General features: G+C 41.2%; 1 protein-coding gene across 7 annotated transcripts; it reads left to right on the top strand.

Moving 5' to 3' along the window:
• The first annotated feature begins 70 nt into the window (after nucleotides 1-70).
• Xlr4a (X-linked lymphocyte-regulated 4A) lies at nucleotides 71-18,965 on the top strand. 7 transcript variants are annotated; one of them, XM_087599229.1, is made up of 8 exons: nucleotides 71-1,636; nucleotides 11,717-11,844; nucleotides 12,523-12,591; nucleotides 14,140-14,257; nucleotides 15,067-15,166; nucleotides 16,403-16,501; nucleotides 18,384-18,479; nucleotides 18,589-18,965. In XM_087599229.1, exons 1-8 carry the CDS (start codon nucleotides 1,452-1,454, stop codon nucleotides 18,655-18,657), a joined length of 864 nt encoding a protein of 287 aa, XP_087455355.1. In that variant the 5' UTR covers nucleotides 71-1,451; the 3' UTR covers nucleotides 18,658-18,965. The 7 variants fall into 7 exon arrangements, with proteins under 7 accessions (XP_087455355.1, XP_087455356.1, XP_087455358.1 ...); XM_087599230.1 differs by having other exon boundaries at nucleotides 196-1,636; nucleotides 11,735-11,844; XM_087599232.1 differs by lacking the exon at nucleotides 71-1,636 and adding an exon at nucleotides 10,874-10,935 and having other exon boundaries at nucleotides 11,735-11,844.
• The last annotated feature ends 1,025 nt before the right edge of the window (nucleotides 18,966-19,990 follow it).

Raw genomic sequence — 19,990 nt, 5'->3', positions numbered from 1 at the left:
CTGAGGAGAACAGTTATGACTATCGCTACGCTGCGACTAGTCCACGCAAGAATCACAATTCATCACCTCCACTTCCGCCTCCGGCGCCACAGCGCTCTGACTTAGCTGAAGTTATACGAAGAGCGTTATTGCAGGACCAGAACAGATGACCACAAAAGCTAGTGAAGGAAGAAAATGCATAGCACCAGCGGCACCTTATAAAAATAAAATCTGCGGGGGCAGGGCGTGAGTGACACACACTGAGGGGCGGGCAAGGAACAGTGCCAGACAAGTAGGCAAAGGATTACTTTGCTGCCAGGCTTAGAATTGCCCTCCTCACTGCTTCAACAAGCAGAAGTCCAGCATGGACAGCTAGTACTGACCCTGGCACAGTGGAAGCCATTGCTAGCTTACACCTTACATTCAGTCATTGCCAAGGGAGCCTCCTGGCAATTTTGCTGACCACCTGAGGACCAATCACGACAAAAACTAGCTTCGTGATGCTTTTATGACCTTGGCCCTCACCTGCCACGATTGAGCTCACATCCGCATTCCCAACCAAAAGCCCACCTTTGCCCTCTGCTCTACCATCTCCTATGAGAAGAGCCATCTTTCTGATACAGTTGGCTAGGTTGGCCCAGACCAGTTCAGGGACAAGAGGCCATCATCCCCTTTACACCCACATTCAGCCTGCCTTCACACCTACACCCCAACAGTACTACTGTGTTCCTGCAACTAGGCCAGCCTCCCGAGGCCCCTGCTCCCACCTCTTGCCCAAAGGAAAAGCTTGGAAACCCAGCATGTGGGCCACCCTCACACCAGCACCTACCCAACTTCCCATCCATGTTCCTCCAACTACATCCACCTAACCCCTTGAACCACTTTCCACTCCCACCTCGTTCCCAACAAAAAACGCTAGGAGCAAGCAGCCTGTGGGTGACCTGCACCTCAGCACCTAACTAACGCCCTCCTCCCTACCATGTTTTTTCAACTAGGCCCACTTCCCCCTCCTCCCTACCACTACACTCACACCCACCCTATCCCCTTCCCATGACCAAAGGAAAGGGCAGAGTAAAGCATATGGGGGTCCTCAAACTAAAGCTTTAATCTGAACACAAGTGGGAGAAGCAAGGGGCAATGCTGGCCAGCCAAGCAGGGCCATCTGTGGGAAAGGTTGTGTGGGAAGGACTCATCAATGATGTGCGATGATTAGATGGGGCTGGCAGATGGGTGGGTCAGCAACCCAGAGCCAAGCAATGGCAGCAGCAGCAGCAGCAGCAGCAGCAGCAGCAGCAGCAGCAGAACCAGCAGCAGCAGCAGCAGAACCACCAGCAGCAGCAGCAGCACCAGAAGCAGCAGGAGCTAGCACTGAGGACAACTATGAGGACTACTATGGGCCTGGGCTAACTGGGAGATGGTGACAAACTAGAGAAAGGAAGAGTTCTCTGAGCAGCACGTTGCTGTAGAGAGCCATGTCCAGCAGCTCCCGGATGATGAGACTCTGGCTGCCTTGGCATTGTGTCATGGCCTGCCAGCTCCAGCAGCCCGTGGGTCAGGAACTCCAGGATGGCTGTCAGGAAGATGGGTACCTTTTCGCTCAGCCATGGCACATGGCCGCTCTGCTGAAGATGGTGCTAACGCCAGAGTCGCAGAGAAGGTAAGCCCAGCTCTGGAGGAGCGGGAGCATCGACCCAACCCTCCAGGGCTGCTCTGCCTGGTCCTGGGCATGTTGGGCTCCACCTGGCTTTGCTCAGCTGGCATGCTGGGTTGTGGGCCAGAACACTGATTCCCAAGGCCCAACGTCCCCTGTGTGCCTGGCTGTGTATCCTAGGGACCTCTAAATGGTCACAGCCCACTCTCGTGTACTCATTCCCACTGATGATAGTGATAATGAGAGGGGGGGGGCATAAGGGAGAGCCCATGCGTGTGAGTGTGGGCTCTGGGACAGCACTGGCTAGGGGCACTGTGGCTCCCTTGTCTTCTTGGACTGCTGAAGGAGCCTTCCTCCAGGAAATGGGATGTAAGGTGGAAGCAGCTCAGTGGTGCTATGGCGAAAGTCACAATTCTAGTCTTTTGAGGTAGTTCTAGTGCCTCTGCGTATTAAGCACATGCTCCTTGTACCTTCCCCAAGTCCTCCAGTTTCCAAGGTAAGCTCCCATTCCTCTTATTCGTGTTGGAATCTATATTGTGTAGATACACACACACACACACACACACACACACACCACACACCACACACACCACACACCACAGACTCTACAGTGGGCTACTCTTTAGGGATTACCTTGTGTTTCAGAAGAGACTTTCAAACCTTTATGCATAGTAAAGTCTGAAACATTCAAAGAAGTACTGTGGTAGATTGAATGAGAATGACCACCTGAAGTTCCTATCTTCCATTACTTAGTTCCCACTTACTTGAACAGTTGGGAAGGATTAGGAGATATGGACTTTGGGAGAGTTTATGTCACTGGAGTTTGGACTTGGAGTTTTAAAAGGTGTGTGATTTCTACTTCCCTGTCTCTCTGTCTCTCTGTCTCTCTGCCTGGTGGTTGTCAACATATGAGCTCTTAGATCTTTTTTCCATTCCATAGTATATCCCTCTAAAATATTAAATCAGAATATCATGTTCTTCTATAAGTTGCTTTTGTTTTGATGTTTCATCACAGCAATAGAAATGTAACTAAGCTATAAGTTAGTACCAAAGAATAGGCTACTGCTATAACAGGCATAGCCATGCTGGTATTTTTTGTTTTTGTTTTTTTGTTGTTTCTTTTTTCTTTTCTTTTCTTTTTTACTGTGGAAGGCTTTAGGACCCTGGAATAGGAAATCAGTTGAAATTCTGTGAGCTGAGCATAATGGGTCCTCCTCATAGGAGTCTGGAAAACAGTAGTGGCAAGTTCTGTGCCCTCCTCAAGAGCTTTCAGAGGGGAACAATATTTGAAACTTGGCTAGAGGCCATTCTTCTAATATTTGTCAAAAAATGGATGCATTTGCCCTAACAATCTTCCTGAGGCTAAATTTAAATATAATAGGTTAATTACTTTGGTGTAGGAGATTTCAAGTCACATAATTATGCATAAACATGTATGCAATGAAAAATAGCAAGCATGAGAAAAATACAAAGTTTACAGTTAGAGGAGAAAAATAGGAATATGTGGAGAGCCGCAATAACATTCGCCACCACAAGATGGCGCTGGCTTCCACTGCACCCCACGTGGAAAGCCGGGATAGCTTTCACCATTACAAGATGGCGCTGGCCTCCACCACGCCAGTCGACTTCCTTTCAGGAAGTTAACTGTGTGCGCATGTGCAAGAGTGCCTTCGTGCCAGGTCTTTGCCCACTCCGGGGCGTGCCTAATGAGATCATGGGTAAGCGACCAATCAGGTGTGGATGCGCCACGCTAGGGTGTATATAAGCCGCGCCATGCCGGAGCTCCGGGCCCTCTCTTTAAGATACAATAAACATTTTAGCTGCAGAAGAATTCGTGTGTCCCCGCGTGTTCTTGCTGGCGAGATAGCGCAGGGCAGGTATAGGCAATTAAATGTTGGACCACTGGAACCGAAAGAGATGAGAATTTTAAAAAGAGAGGACTAATCCAAAGTAGAATCAACTGAGGCATATAGTTTTAGATCTTTTCAAAACCTACTTTTTTTCTTTTTTTATTAAATTGTTTTATTTATTTACATCCCAATTGTTGTCCCCTTCCTTGTCTCCCATGCAGAGTTCTTCCACCCCATACTCCTTCCCTTTTGCCTCTGAAAGGGTACTCCCACAAGTATCACTCCAACCTGGGCATCAAGTATCTCCAGGATTAGACACATCTTCTCCCACTGATGACAGACAAGGCAGTCCTCTGCTACATGTGTGCCCAGGGAATCAAACCACCTTCTGTATGCTGCCTGACTGATGGCTTAATCTCTCAGAACTCCCAGGAGTCCAGGTTAGATGATACTGTTGTTCTTCCTATAGGGTTACAATCCCCTTCAGTTCCTTTAGTCTTTCCCCTAACTCTTCCATAGAGGTCCTTGAGCTCAGTCCAATGTTTGCCTGTGGGTATCTGCATCTGTCAGTCAGCTGCTGGTAGAAATCTCCCAGAGGACAGCTATGCTAGACTTCTTTCTGCATGCACAACATGGCATCAGATAATATCAGGGTTTCATATCTGTGCATGGGATGGGTCCCAAGTTGAGCCGGTCACTGAATGACCTTTCCATCAGTCCCTGCTGTTTTTGTCCCTACATTTCCTTTAGACAGGACCAATTCTGACTCAAAAATTTTGAAGATTGAGGTCTCATGCATCCAACTCACTCCTCCATACCCTCCTACTGCATATTTTCATTCATTCTCCTGACCCTCTGGACTTCTCTCCTCTGTCTCCCCCATATCTAATTTTGTCCCCTTTCTCCTCCCCTCCCCTCTCCCACTCAGATCTATCTCTCCCTCCCTCTCCCCCCATGATTATTTTGTTCCCCCTTCTAAGTGGGATTGAAGTGTGGCCTTCCTTCCTTGTAAAGCTTCGTATAATCTGCAGGTTTTATCCTAATCACAATTGCAGCCTACAGATTGGGAAATGACCTTCACTAACCCTACATCTGATAGAGGGCTAATATCCAATATCTACAAAGAACACAAAAAGTTAGACTCCAGAGAATCAAATAACACTATTAAAAATGGGATACAGAGCTAAATAAAGAATTCTCAACTGAGGAATATCGAATGGCTGAGAAGCACCTAAAGAAATGTTCAACATCCTTAGTCATCAGGGAAATCCAAATCCAAACAACCCTGAGATTCCACCTCACACCAGTCAAAATGGCTAAGATTAAAAACTCATGTGACAGCAGATACTGGTGAGGATGTCGAGAAAGAAGAACACTCCTCCATTGTTGGTGGAATTGCAAAGTGCTATAACCACTGTGTAAATCAGTCTGGAGGTTCCTCAGAAAATTGGACATTGAACTGCCTGAGGATCCAGCTATAACTCTCTTGGGCATATACCCAAAAGATGCTGCAACAAATAAAAAAGACACATGCCCCACTATGTTCATTGCAGCCTTATTTATAATAGCCAGAAGCTGGAAAGAACCCAGATGCCCTTCAACAGAGGAATGGATACAGAAAATGTGGTACATCTACACAATGGACTACTACTCAGCTATCAAAAACAATGACTTCATGAAGTTCATAGGCAAATGGAATGAACTAGAAAAAAATTATAAATGACAACGTATGATAATGAAATTACAGGGAAACAGGACCCTATATATACTACTGATCACAATTTAAATTGTTTAAATCCACTATGAAAGTTGGTATGGAGTTTTTTTTAAAAAACACAAGTATCTCTCTCACAGGACCCAGAAATATGATACTTTTCTATATTCTGAATTATGCGGGTTGATTGAAGAAAGAAAGTCTCTCCATAATGTAATTAAGCACCAGTCAGGAACAGTCTCAATGAACTGAAGTGCAAACAGATGCACAAAAGCATGTTTATTGTTACACAAAGTTGTTTGGGGCAGGGATAGAACAACTTTTTCATACCAATGTCTGTAATCTAATCTACATGTTTCCTGGAGGAAAACATCACATCCCTGCAACGTTAGTCCTTATTGTGCAGTGTTTGCAGTACCCAATAATGCAAGACATTCCAGATGTGCCAGGGCAGTCTTGTGACCAAAGTCATGCAAAGGTGGTAAAGACCCTTCAGAAAAACAACTCTATAGATAATAGAAAATAATCACGGTTTTCTACAAATGATTTCTTCATGGTCAAAGTACTTCTAGAAAATAATTATCCATTCTGATGTTTATCCTAGATGCAGTTAAAAACTATTGCATTCTAATGTTTCCCCTAGATATAATGATTCTACTAGAGGTCCACTATGACATGTGAGTATACATCTAAAGGACTCTAAATCCTACAATACAGAAATACTTGCACATACTTTTTTTACTACATTAATGACACTAGCTACAAGCTAGAACCAGCATCGCTATCAGTCAACAGTTTAATGGATAAAAATGTGTTAAAACACAATGGAATTTTAGTTAGGCAGAAGGAAAAAAATGTAACATTTCCAGAAAATTTGATTGAACTGAAAGTCATTCTGTTACACAAAGTAAACCAGATTTAAAAGCCACATTTTCCATATGTAGAACCTATTTGATTTGCATATATGTGTTTCTGTGTCTCTTCACATATACACGTGTGTAGGTAATGAAACTAGAAAGGAGGCAATTTGAGGTAAAAGAAAAGTGTTAGGGGAAAGAATAGGGGAAAGCAAGAGGCAATGGAATACATGGGAAAGACAATAAAGATTATTGGGGATAAGAAGGGAATCGAGTTGATGAAGAGTAGCAAAGAAGGAGAGATGGATAAGAAAAAGAATTTAGGAAATGCTTCAATGAAACAAATTACTTAATATAGGATGTCTTAGTCAATGTTCTATTGTTGTAAAGAGACACCAAGAACATAGCAACTCTTACAAGAGAAAGCATTTAATGGGGGCAAGGTGTTGCTTATAGTTTCAGAGGTTTTGTCCATTATCAGTATGGTGGGAAGCTGCCATGCAGGCAGACATGGAGCTGGAGAGGTAAGCTGAGAGTTCTGCATCTGGATCTGCAGGTATCAGAAGTAAATGCTGCACAAGGCCTGTGTTGAACTTCTTTGACCTCAAAGCATACTCCAAATGCAACCCTTTTGGTTCAAAGTAAAACTGAATCTGGTTTACTCTTTGTAACAACAAGGCCACATCTACTCCACCAAGGCCATACCTCCTTATTCTTTCAAATAGTGCCACTAATGATCAAATATTCATATCTATGAGCATATGGAGGCCATTCTCACTCAAACCACCACAGTATATTGTTTTCTTTTTCAAATTGTCATCACACTATACCCATAAACCTTCAGAATTTAATCTCTGTATTTCTTGAAATGCACAAGGACAAACACAGTGATAGCACATGAAAAAAATGTAGAAGCTGGCTGAATGATACCAGGGACTCTAGGGTATTATAAACAATAGACTTTTATCTTATCAGGAACTTTTAAAAAAACAGGAGGACTTTTAAAACGTAAACTAAACATGGGCTGTGGACATGGGAAAAGTACTTTTTTCACAAACATGAAGACGAAAAACTCATGCAAAGCTGAGTATGGTAGCATTCATCTGCAATCATATCACTCATGTTGTAAGATGTAAGATGGAGAAAGGCACTTTCCCAGAAGCTCATGGGCTACCTCCTGACATATGCGTAAGTGAACAACAACGAGAGCTTTAAATAAGATGGAAGGCAAAGTTGTTTTCTGACCACATGTGAGTCATAGTTTACATATGTTCTCCTACATAATGCGCACCACAGCATATATACAGAGATATGCATACATATAATCTCCACAAACTAAATATACTAATAATGTGGAAGTACACACTCTGGAGAGGTGAGGTTGGAAAACCGAGTTTCCACATGGGAAGGAAAAAACTGGAATTGGGTCTCTACAAGGTATCAGGCACACAACACAGTCAGGTGTAGATTGGCAAAGAATTAAACATAAAAACAAGAGCTGAAAACATTAATTGCAAAACAGACTTTCATGGCTTTATTATGTATTGAGAGGCACACAAGTTACAAATACTGTCTAATTTTAAGCATTTTCCAAGTATTCTGTTTGATTTGAAGAATCCACACATACTCAGAACCAGACTATAAATCTTATCAATTTATAGAGACAGAAGATTAAATATGGAGTGTGTAAAATAACAAATTAAAAAGTGCTGTTAGAAAGAGTGAGAGTGGGTAATTAGAAGTTATTTTAGGGGTGATAACTTTTAAGCAATCTGTAGGCTAACATTTTATCCTAATAAGAGTGTCTTTTGACTTACAGAGTTAGAATAGGAAAGTATCATCTCTGTTAATTGTATAAGATAGGCATTCTTTCAATAATCCTGAGAATTAGATTCTATTTTCTTAATTTTGCAGAAAAAGAAACAGACTTATAAGAGTTTTACATGTATAAGCATAAAGACTAGAATGTAGACAAACTTGGATTGGGACTAAAATATAAAAGATTCCCCCTCAAACACAATGGTGTTGGGATGCATGCCGTTAGTGACTTTGTCTTCCTCTAATCCTATATTCCTGTAACTTAAATTGATCAATATGACCTCAAGAGAGATAATTATTGTAGCCAGAAAAATCTATTTTTATGCACTAATGAACTAATCACTAATTTTAAGATTACTGTTAAGGAGGTTATCAAATACTACAAATCAGAAACATACCAAGTAGATGTAGCTAATTATTTTCATTTAGTCATGCCTTTATATGATGAAGAATATTAGTTTTCACTTCAGTAATGCTGATGATTAAATAGCTTAGTATATTCAAAGCTACTTACTTTGGTACCCAGGAAAATATACATTATATATAAAGACAAAGCAAAAAACTATTATATAAGAGTAGAAAACAAACAGAAGGAAAAAAGCCCAAGAGAAGCACAAAAATCAGAGGCCTGTGTGTTCACACATTGAGGAATTCCATAAATACACTAAACTGGAAGCCATAATATATATATACAGAAGACCTGGTGCAGCCACTTGCAGCCCCTGTGCATGCTGCCACCATCTTTACAAGTTCATATGAGCTTTGATCACACTGATTTGAAGAGCCTTGTTTTCTTAGTGTCTTCTGTTCTGAGCCTTTGACTCTTACAGTCTTTCTCCCTATTTGATGGAGACATCCCATTTAGGACTGAGTGTTCCAAGGTCTCTCACTTTCTGCATATTGTCTGGCTGTGGGTCTCTGTATTTGTTCCCATCTACTACAAGAGGAAGCTTCTCTGATGATGGCTGAGCAAGGCACTAATCTATGAGTAAAGCTTTTATTGGTATGTTTTGGCTGTATGTGTGTATGTGTGTGTTGTGTGTGTTGAGTTTTGTTTTGTCTGTTTGGTTTTAGAACAGTAGCACTGAGTTTTACCCTAGGTTTCTGAACTATCTAGTCTCAAGTCTTTGGTCTTTGGTCACCCAAGCCAAGTCAGGTATGGGTTCCATCTCATGGACTGGGCCTCAAGTCAAATCAGACATTGGTTGGTCACTCCCACAGGCTTTGTGCCACCATTGCCCTAGTGTATCTTGTAGGCAGGACATCACTGTAGATCAAAGGGTTTGTGGCTGGGTTGTGTTTATATTTCTTTTAGTAGTGTGCAGGGTTGGTGTTTACATTTCTCCTTTGGTAGTGTGCAGAGTATCTTTCTGTACTGAAGACACTAGAATGTAGAACTGATGAAGTCTCCAGGTAGGCACCAACTGGACTTCCCCATGTTCAATGAGTTGTGTCGGTATTGTCTTCAGCAGAGGGGTCTTGTCATCAGTTTGTGGAGAGCAACCTATATAGTCTTGACAACAGCTTGGATTGTTAGGGGATTTCCATGGGACCCCTCTGTCCAACAACTCACTTAGATGTAACATAATTTGGTGACAAAAGATGTTTAGATGGGGTTCTGTCTCTCACATTATTTGATGATTCCATTTAGATCTCCTTCATCTATGTATACATTTTAGGAAGCTTCTACTATATTAATTTTCCATTCTACCTCTCAAATGGCCCTTAATTAGAGTTCTCTCTCCCCACATTTCCTCCTACATCCCCTCTCCTACTCCTCCTCACTTGATCCTTTAATTCCAGCCCCTGCATCCATCTATAACTATTAATTTTATTTTCCTTTCCTAATGAGATCTATCTGTAACCCCCTAGTTCCTTACTCTACATGTAAACTCTGTGGTTCTATGAATTGTGGCTTGGCTGTCAGTAATTTAGCAGCTACTATCCACATATAACTAAATATGTATCATATTTGTCTTTCTGGGTTTAGGATACCTCACACAAGCTGATTTTTTTCTATATCCATCAATTAATCTACAAATTTCATGATTTCATTTTTGAAGACTGAGTAATAATCCATTATATAAATGTGCCATATTTTATTTATCCAATCTTATATTGAGGGACATCACTAGGCTTTTTCCAATTTCTCACTATTATATAAAGAGCAGCAATAAACATGGATGGGCAATTATCTCTGTGGTAGAATGGGGCATCCTTTGGGTATATGCTAAGAAGTGGTATAGCTAGAACTTAACTTGAGGTAGATTTATTCCCAATTATCTGAGAAATTCTCATATTGATTTCCAAAGTGATTGAACAAGTTTTAATCCCACCAGCAATGGTGTTCCTCTTTCTCTACATCCTTGCCAGCATCTGATCTTAGCCATTCTGACTGGTGTGAGGTGGAATCTCCGGGTTGTTTTGATTTGCATTTCCCTGATGACTAAGGATGCCGAACATATAATCATCTCTCAGCCATTTGAGTTTCCTCCAGTGAGAATTCTCTGTTTAGATCTATACCATTGGATTGCCTGTTTTCTTGATATCTAGGTTATTTTTGATTCTTTATATATTTTGAACATTAGCCATTGAATGGGCACATACTTCTTAAATTGAAGAAGAGTCAATTCATCCACATTGACTTTTTAATATAAAGGAAGAACTAGTGGGAAACAATCATAACAGAAGATAACAACTGTCCCACTTATCAATACAGAAGGAAGTGTGGGCCGTGGGCTAGTCTTATATTCCTTGTCTTTGGATCATTTGCCAAACTGAGAGTCCGTGAAGACTTGTTACAGAAAAACCTTGGTGGGTAATAGCCATATAAGGATACAGCAATAGCGCCTAATAATTCAACTGGGGGCTGGGGTTAGGCAGGGGAAGTTATATCAGCCTCAAGCGCATGCGCACTGTTCCAGCCAATCAGAGAGGCATATGCACCGGAAGGCGGGGCCTAACCAACTAGAGGCTTTTTATTGTGAGGAAAAGGAGCTTCTGAGGACACTGTAGTGAGGAAGTGTCAGAAGAAGGTGACTGGGAAGTACCGACCGGACCGCTGTGGTAAAGAACCCTGTGGTAATTGAAGTGAGGCTAGGGTTGATTCAAGGCCGTGGTAAAGGACCACGGGGTAATCAAAGCGAGGCTACAGTTGATTCAAAGCCGTTGAGGGAGGAAATTAGGGATTGGGAGGAGGTAAGAACCAGACTCACCTGTGAAGTTCTGGAGTCTCACTTCAACCTGGGACTGAACAAGGCCCCCGAGGGTGGTTGGGAAAGGGATCTGAGGGCTAAAGGTCCCGGGAGGACTGAGCAGGACAATGTGGAGGGTGGTAGGTGAAGTGAGTACCTACAGTTCGTAACCCTTTGCCTGTCATTAGCTTTCATGGACCGCTGGGTGCTGTGAGGTGTGCCTAGAATCTATTTGGTGAATACAACTCTCAAAAGTGCTGCATACAGTCAGAAACAGTTCATTTTCATACAGTGACAGTGGGTGTTTCTGACCAGATACTAGCACCAAGTATCTGGAGTGAGGAGGTGGGACCCTGGCTCATGTCACCTGAGCAGTGAGGAGCAGACTAAGGTTTGGGGTGGGGTAGGGAAACCCCCCATTTTACCCTTGGCATGGGAAAGATGGGACTGAGGGGCTGGGACTGGACACTTGCAGGTTTGAGGGGTTTGTTTGCTTGTTTTTGTTTTTGTTTTTTTGATCCCTTCCTGTTCCTCCAGCACAAGTAGAAAGGAACACTCAGGTCCATCTCCAAGGAAACCTGATACCTGTTCCTGTGGTTTTCATTTAACTCTTCCTTGTATCTTTAATGTGTCTTTGCACATACAATGTTCAGGATTCCTGTCTGGCACAGGGAGACTACAGTCATGGCATCCAAAATCAAGGGCGGACCTCCCAAGCAACCAAAGGTGACTCCTGATCTGCCATCTGACAATTTACAGCAACTACATGAAAATAACCCAGGTAAAGCACGATGGGGTTGGGTCAGGGAGGAGACACTGAGAATGTAGATCAGTTGCCTAACATGCAAGAAGCTCTAGGTTCAGTTCCCAGCGCTGCATAAGACCAGATGTGGTGGCCCAAGCCTCTACTCCTCAGGAGGCGAAATTAAGATCAAAAGTTCATGGTCATTTTCACCTACTTGGCAATTTCAAGGCCAGCCTAGACTACATGAGACCTTGTCACAAAAACACAAAAAGTGAGGAACAATATAGTTTCTGCCCTGTCCTTAAAGTATAGTCTGATGCATGTAGGTGGAGCACAGGTCATTTATTGGGAATCATATAATATTTCCAACATGAAAACTATTTTCAGAACATGTTTGTGGGACGTATGGTATTCTTATACCTTAGTGGAGCTGCAAGGGTCCTAGAGCTTCTCTTGGCCTGTGCAGTTGTCCTACCCAACATGTCTCAGTAAGGACATGGTTTACAATGATTTGAACCTGGACGTCTTGTACATAATTGTCCCCCAGGTCGCCTTAATTGTATCTTGCGTACACAGATATGACTCAGTGTACATGTGTTCTAAAGACTTTGACGTATAATCTAGGGCAGACCCCTGGTGCAGGTATTTCTTCATGTAGGATGATCGAAATGGCAGACAACTTGAAAGTTATTCCGTTCTTTCTATTCAATGTAGGAACCAATCTGGCCTTTGAAACTGGTGGGGAAAGCACTTCTTCCCAAGAAACAGGTGGACCAAAGCCAGGTGATGTGTTAAAGGGATTTTCACTGTTGCTATATACTTCAGAAAAGCACACTTCTGCTCTTGTAACACATACTCTGTGTAAATTCTGAAGCACAGGACACTCCTCCCCACAGGAAACATGGTGTTTATCTACATTGACTTCAAAGCCAGTAGGTTTGCTGTCAGGCTAAACATATAAAAATGATGGCACAAACTACCCTGGTCTACCTTTAGGAGCCATTAGTGGTTTTAGAAAGTTGTTTGAAAGTAACATGCCTCAATGCTAGAAGGTGTTCATCAGTAGGGAACGGAAGTGCATTTCACAACTTGTTCTTCTACACTGCCTGTTACAGTGCTCTTTACTAATTCACTTTAGAGATTTTGACTGTGCATGTGCAGTGAGGAATACTGTACTTACAAATAGTGGTTTTAGTTTCTTTCTTTGTTTTGTTTTGCTTTGCTTTTGAGAAAGGATCTCACCATGTAGCTAGCCCTGGCTGGCTTCTAACTCAGTATCAGACCAGGCTAACCTGTCTGATCTATCTGCTCTGCCTGTAAAGTGCAGGGATAAATTAAATACACATACCACCATGACCAAAAATGGTGGGGTTTTGTTTGTTTGTTTTGTTTTGTTTATTTATAATACTGTGAAATCTTAGAAAAGTGGAAGAAATTATCTAATTTTTTTGTATTTTTAATGTTAGTCATTGTAAGTGCTTGTCTCATTTCTTTGTTGTGTGGTGTGGTAGTGAGGGCCAAGGACTCTGAAACAGCTCACTACTGTTGTTTACATTGTATAAATAGCACACACAATGCAGACTTAAAGTCAAATGTTAATATGTTAGCACTGTATTATCAGAATTAATCTGGTTCTGAGATACTGTCAGATATTAGTCAGATAATCTGTGTTAAAGATCAAAGTCAGAACCAATTGAGAGTTATTAATATAAGAACAGTTTAGAAATTGTCCAGGATTTATGACAGGGTTTTAACTGAGTCAGAAAGCACTTGCCTAGTATGTTCATTCTGGTTTCCATCCTCAAGATGGCAATACAGTTATCCATGAGTTAATTCATTTTGTTCCTTGAACTATTCAAACTGTGTAGATTTCTGTTATATTCTTCTAAAAAACCTCCAAGACTACATTAAATACAGCATTTATTTCACCATGCAATAATCTCTGAACATGTAAATGGAATGCTCTCACATTTTCCAGAAATCAGCCAAATGTTCTGCTTCGTGTGTCCTTGAACTAGAAGATACTTTGTACACTGATTAAATGATTAGACTTAAATGATTTCTTACAGAGAAATTAAACAATACTTTTGAAAATATTTTTGTACACTTTGGAAATTTTCTTTAGCTATGTTTTACATTTAAAGTGCAAGTATCAATTTTTCAAATTACAGTGATAGCTGCTATAAATTTCCACTGAGAAGAAGGAGTGGAATACCCTTGAATGTTAAAAGGATGACTGTATGTTGGTACCAAAGATTTTTCTAACTTGACTACAAGTAGTATTTACCTTATTAACTTAACAACAAATATTTATAAGGATTTTCAATACAGGGCCTAGTAAGAAATCTTTTAATGAAAGGAAGAGAAGGTATGTGCTGAATGTAAGTCATACTGTCCAGAACATTGAGTGGAAAATTGACCACTTCCTAAAACTCCAGCATGAACAAAGGTAAGATCCTTGGGTTTCCTATTTGGTAAGGACTAACTGATATTTTCTATTTGTTGGAACTTGTACTGAAAACTTCATATAGCTTGGGTTTTCTATTGAAAATAACTCCTTTCAGATTATACTGCAACATTATAACCACAGTAAGCTGTATTGCTTAGCTGTCAGTAAAGATGACTTTTTTGTCTTGTCAAATTAATATATTTGAATTTATTCACCATAAAGTATTTGTGTGCCACCCTTGAATGTTATGCCTGGGTTAACATTCAGTATCTCAAAACACATTCCATATAGCAGATATTTGATCATAGGGAAAAAAGACATAAATCATATAGAAGAATAATCTATACATTTATGAAAAAAGTTGACCCTTTAGTAAATTACAAATATGAAAATATGCAAAAAACTATGTGCTCCCCTAAAGTGAGGAAGTGAGTAAGCCTCTGCTGAATTCTCTGATGGTCGTGGATATGCATCCTCACAGAACCAGTTCTTCAAAAGGAGAAAATAAAGAAGAAGCTGTGCAGAAGATGAATACTTGTGGAATGTTAGACAAATACTAATTATAATTCTCCCTAAGTTTTATAAACCTAAGGTATTTGAAGTGACTTCTTTAAGCCAATGGGAAACAGATCCTGTTAGTGTAAAACCACATAATCCACCTTCATTTTTCATTTCCGCATCAGAATGTTTTAGATGCTCTTTCCCAGTCCTCCATCGGTAGCTTAAGTGAGGACAAGTCAGCCGTGCCTTGAATGCACTGTCTTCATTTTGAGAAGGGATAACACAGTGTCCACTGTTGTCTTTTACAGGCAGAAACTTTATCAGGACTATTCTCATCAGTTTTTGACTTTGGCTGTGATGTGGAATATAGATGTAGAGCAAGTCAAGAAGCATGCCGAAAAACTCTCCGTGAGTATCAGGCTTAGCTTTGAAGGAGTCCATTGTGTCAGCATCAGAGGTAGCAGCAGAGGTTTCCTGCCGCAGGACATGAGCTCAGGGAGACAAGGAGGGTGGTGGGTGTGGTGAGGAGAGATGGGCCTTCCTCCCTGACTCGTTTCTTTTCCCTGTGGAGAGATGACAAGAAGGGTGATGATGGGTGAGGAGCCAGGTTGGTGGGGACATCTGGGGATGAGCAGGTAGCGTCTGCAGAGTGCAGGGGAAGGTATGGGATTGTGTCCTGAGCGGGGAGCCTTCAGGATCCCCAAGGTGCAGATGCCAAACAGTGGGAGGGCCCCAAGTAGCCTTCTGACATAGGGATCAGGGATGCAGAGGACCCATGTGGCTGTGGCTGTGGCTGTGGCTGTGGCAGGGCAGATGGAGACTTGGGTGTCAGTGGTTGGAGTTCAGCCCAGCCCTGTCCCCAGAGGAGAAGAGGGAAAAGGTTGCCATGCAGTGATGGACCTGTGATGGTGACTGAGTCACCTTTTCCCTGGAGGTGAGAATGGGGTTTTGGGGACAGGTACTGTAGTCTGTGGTGCCTCTGGGGTTCTTTCTTCCTGCTGGAGGATGGAGCTGCCTTCTGGAGATTCTGACTTCCAGAGGTGGGGAAGCGGAGGCTGGTGTACTGAGGGAGATGGAGATGCTGTCCGGTCCAGGTCAAGTCAGGAGCATGGACTCTGGAATCCCACCAATTGGATCGCAGTCACGGTCCTGTTACTTGGTAGTTATGCTAACTCAGAAGAACAGTTTACACTCGGGCCTCGGTTTCTTCAGAGTGGAAGGAGAGGATAAAGTCCCCATCTCACAGAATTCTTTGAACAGTTTCTTTTAGATGTGCATTCATGTATTGGTCCAGGGCAGCATCTGAAGTAAGTTTTCTAGAATATAACCCTGTTAGCATGGCACTGTGTGCAAATGCAGTGGGTTCCTACCTGGTGGAGTGACGTATGATGGGGACAACTCAAGGTAGGTTCTAAAAACCCAAGAGAGTCCGCAGATTTGGAGGCCTCCTATAGGTAGGTTTTCGAGTCTTCAGGAACTAATAGCTATGTTTTGAATACTATTAAAACAATATTCATATTAAGCAAATGAAATTCAAAATATCAAAAATACTTGTTTTACAGTATTGAGTCTAAATGAAATATTGAATTATTTTGGCAAGCTGTTCATTTTAATAAAATGTTATATATTGTCTTATGTTTGTAGAATATACTTGATGAGCAACAAAAGCTTTTTCAACAATTTCAAGGTATTCATATGCAGAAAATAGAAGAATTTAAGGAGTTATGTGATCGACACTTAAAGGTGTGTTGGACTTCTTGTTCAGAGGGGAAATGAAAATACTGTCTCTTTCCTTCCATACTGGGGTTCATATATATGGTTTATACCTCTAAACTTCTTCATTCCTTTTCTTACAATATTACCATGTTAGGTAAACCTAACTACTAAATGACCATCTCCTTTCAGGTTTCATTCATGGTGGTAGGTTCCTTTCAAATCAGGAGTTGGTACATTGGTAAAAATATTACCCAGAGTTATACTTACTGTTTGAAGGAAGCACTGGTTTTTATAGCATGGCTTTCTCCCATAATCAGATTTCTTCTAGATACTGACAAATCAATGTAAGAAGTCTATACATCCTATCTTTCTTGACTCCTTGTGCTTTTTGCATTATTGAACTGTTATTACATTTTTTCTTGGACAATTAGAATGGTAAGATTAAGCCCATAAGCATGATGGAGCAAAACAATAAGAACAGTTAGTATATTGAGAATTATCTACTGTTTAAGTACATACTAACAAATTATTCTCAACCAAGTATATAGATATTTTAGAATTACTTAATTGTCGTATGCTTAAATTCATTTTCTGAGTTTTTTTTTTTTTTTTGGTTCTTTTTTTCGGAGCTGGGGACCGAACCCAGGGCCTTGCGCTTCCTAGGCAAGCGCTCTACCACTGAGCTAAATCCCCAACCCCCATTTTCTGAGTTATTATTTAATGCCTTGTGTTCCTGTTAAATTTCCTTCATGCAGGTTAATTGATATAGGTCCAAACAGCCAAGTCAAAAGAATTTATTCTGTTTTGTAGTACTTGATGTACAGTGGGATACATGTATGCAGAACAGCTAATTTGAAGTGCTTCTGATTAGTGGATATCAGGCTGTAGTCTTTCTGGGGGATGGGGAAGCTTTTCAAAATCACACTGCAGGTTTGAGGTAGCTGTTAGTTTGATCCTCATTCAGGGCTGCACTTTCTGAGTTCTCACCATTCTCTATGATGATAATACTATATACTGCTGGAGCATCTCCTCCCTTTCCTGTCTTAGTCCAAATTTCTCTTCCTCCATACTCTTCCTTTCTCTTCCCTCTCCTCTGTCATCTGATCTTTAACTTCTTCATATTTTCTTCCTTTCCCCCTTCCTCCCTGTATGACCTCGAATGTGTATGAATTTCCTATTCTGCCAATAAGATTTTGTTGTTATATCCAGATTGCATATTATAGCATCCCCATACATTTATGCTACTCCTGTCTCTTGTTTTTCGACTGAAATATTAATCCTTCTAGTGAGCCATGGGCATTAAGCTTCATTTCACCTGCATTGCTCACCAAGTTGGCCATCAATTCTGATGTTAAGTTTTGGGTTATTTCTGTTTCTCTGTTCACTTAAGTTACAGAAATATGAAAGTAATCATTTAATAGTTCTATAATTTTTCTACACTACATGTCACAGAGTTTGTTTCTAGACAGTATCCCTCTATGTAGTTACGCTAGCTATCCTGGAATTTACTATGTACTTGTACTTGAACTTGTGGTGATCTTCCTACTGCTACAATGGAGTGATAGAATTACACATATATAGGAAAAGGTCTCTCTGCTTAGTGCAGCAGGTTTGATGTAGTGCGTCCTAATCCATTCATTGTTGAACATTCAGTCCTGGACATAAACATTTCTCATCATGATCACACAAAGTTCTGAATCTCCACTTGTAGCAATATTGTACTGAGCAATTCAGTTCCATATTTCTGTGATGGATATTTTGAGTTTCATATAGCACACAGTAAATTTTACTTTAGAATAATTAATGTCTATGCCATTTATTATAATAATACTAGTTTTGAAGTAACTTTACAAGTGTGAAGGGAGATGACCAGAGGTGACTTCTACTTAAACATAGCTTTTGGTTTTAGAATCTACAGGCTATTAAGAGGTGTCGCCGAAAAGCTATTGTTGAGGAAGCCAGGAAACAAATGGGCTGCTTGGAAAGGAAACTTACTGAAGAAACTGTAAGTAGAGTATTTTTTAAATGGAGTGTTAGGAAAAAATTAAGCATTAAATCTTTCATTCCTAAAATGTTGTGATATGTATATTAATTAGCTGTTTAACAATTCCAAGGTTCATGTAAAGCAGCAGGAAGAAAGGGAAGGCAATCAGTCACCACTTCTATCCTTGTTATTCTCATAATACCTTGAAGAAGGAAGCTCAAGCACCAGAATAAGTTTCTATGACATGATTATTTTCTGAATCCATGATGACATGAAACAAATTCTAATGAATATGAATCCTTGTTCACAACTGTGAGGGGACAGAAGAACGTTACTGAGAATGTTTTGGTTTTTTGAAATTTATTGCGCATGTAGAGTACTTGATCATCAGGGATATATCAGGTCTCCTGTACAGTTAAATCTCATGTCCTGTGACTTCCTGTATGTATACCCTGGGAGTTCTTTACTTGGCAACATTTGATTTAATAAACATGAAATCGTTTCAGACTCGTTGGGATGAATCATTGAGTCACATTCTCTTTCTGACGTTCCTGAAGTTTCACCCCTTCTCAGACAGAAAGGGCCCCATGCCCTGTGGAGGTGGTGTGTTGTCGCCTGCGTTAATGCATGGGGCCAGGTGTAGTCCAGGCCACTTGTCTCACTGTGCCCTGTTGTGTAGAAGCATTGAAAGGAGTCAGTGTTCAGCTTCTCCCATTTTCTACAAGTGGAATTGCATTCCTCCACAGTGAATGAGGGCTTCCCTGCTGGATCACTTTACTGTCTAAAATTTGCATTATCCAAAAAGAACTTCCCCCTTTGTGCAAAGTGCCAGTGAGCCCAAAGAATTATTTCTTTAATCATATTATTATATAATGTCCTATTACTTCCAGCTTTGAGTGTCTCCTACTTGAGATATTGTACCTATCCTTACCAGGCGTGGATAGTCTCCATAGTGTTTTCCCAGTGTTGAATTTTATTCCTCTCTCTCTCTCTCTCTCTCTCTCTCTCTCTCTCTCTCTCTCTCTCTCTTTCTCTCTCTCTCTCACACACACACACACACATGCCCCCCCCTCTCTCTCTTTCTCTCTCTCACACACACACACACACACACACACACACATGCCCCCCCCCTCTCTCTCTGTGTGTGTGTGTGTGTGTTTGTGTGTACCTATTCCTTTTTGTGTGTGTTGCACACATGAGCCTCTGCATGTTGTGGCCAGAGATACTTCTGATGTCTGGTTTATTTTATGAATCTTGGTCTCCTTGTGAAGGTGGAGCTCAGCCACTGGGCTACCGTGTTAGGTCATTGGGTTCCAGGGATCCACCTGTCTCTGCCCCGTAATGCGGCTGTGACACACACTCACTGCTGTGCTGAGATTTTTCTTTAAACTTTTATTTTGGTTATTTTATTTATGTGGATCTATATGTGTCTGTCTGTCTGTCTGTCTGTCTGTCTGTCTGTCTGTCTGTCTACTCATGCATTCAGATGGCCACAGAGGGTGACAGACCCCTAGAGGTAGAGCTGTTGTGGG

This window comes from Rattus norvegicus, chromosome X (genome assembly GCF_021556685.1).
Source record: "Rattus norvegicus strain SHRSP/BbbUtx chromosome X, alternate assembly SHRSP_T2T, whole genome shotgun sequence".
In the NCBI taxonomy this organism is placed as follows: Eukaryota; Metazoa; Chordata; class Mammalia; order Rodentia; family Muridae; genus Rattus; species Rattus norvegicus.
The sequence above is the reverse complement of the archived record's forward strand: the minus strand, read 5'-3'. Positions and strand labels throughout refer to the sequence as shown.

Excerpts from the sequence above, each read along its gene's own strand:
- Xlr4a (XM_087599229.1), top strand. The coding sequence starts at position 1,452 with ATGTCCAGCAGCTCCCGGATGATGAGACTCTGGCTGCCTTGGCATTGT. Across the intron at positions 11,845-12,522 it reads ACTACATGAAAATAACCCAG|GAACCAATCTGGCCTTTGAA; the intron begins GTAAAGCACGAT and ends TATTCAATGTAG. Across the intron at positions 14,258-15,066 it reads AAACTCCAGCATGAACAAAG|GCAGAAACTTTATCAGGACT; the intron begins GTAAGATCCTTG and ends TGTCTTTTACAG.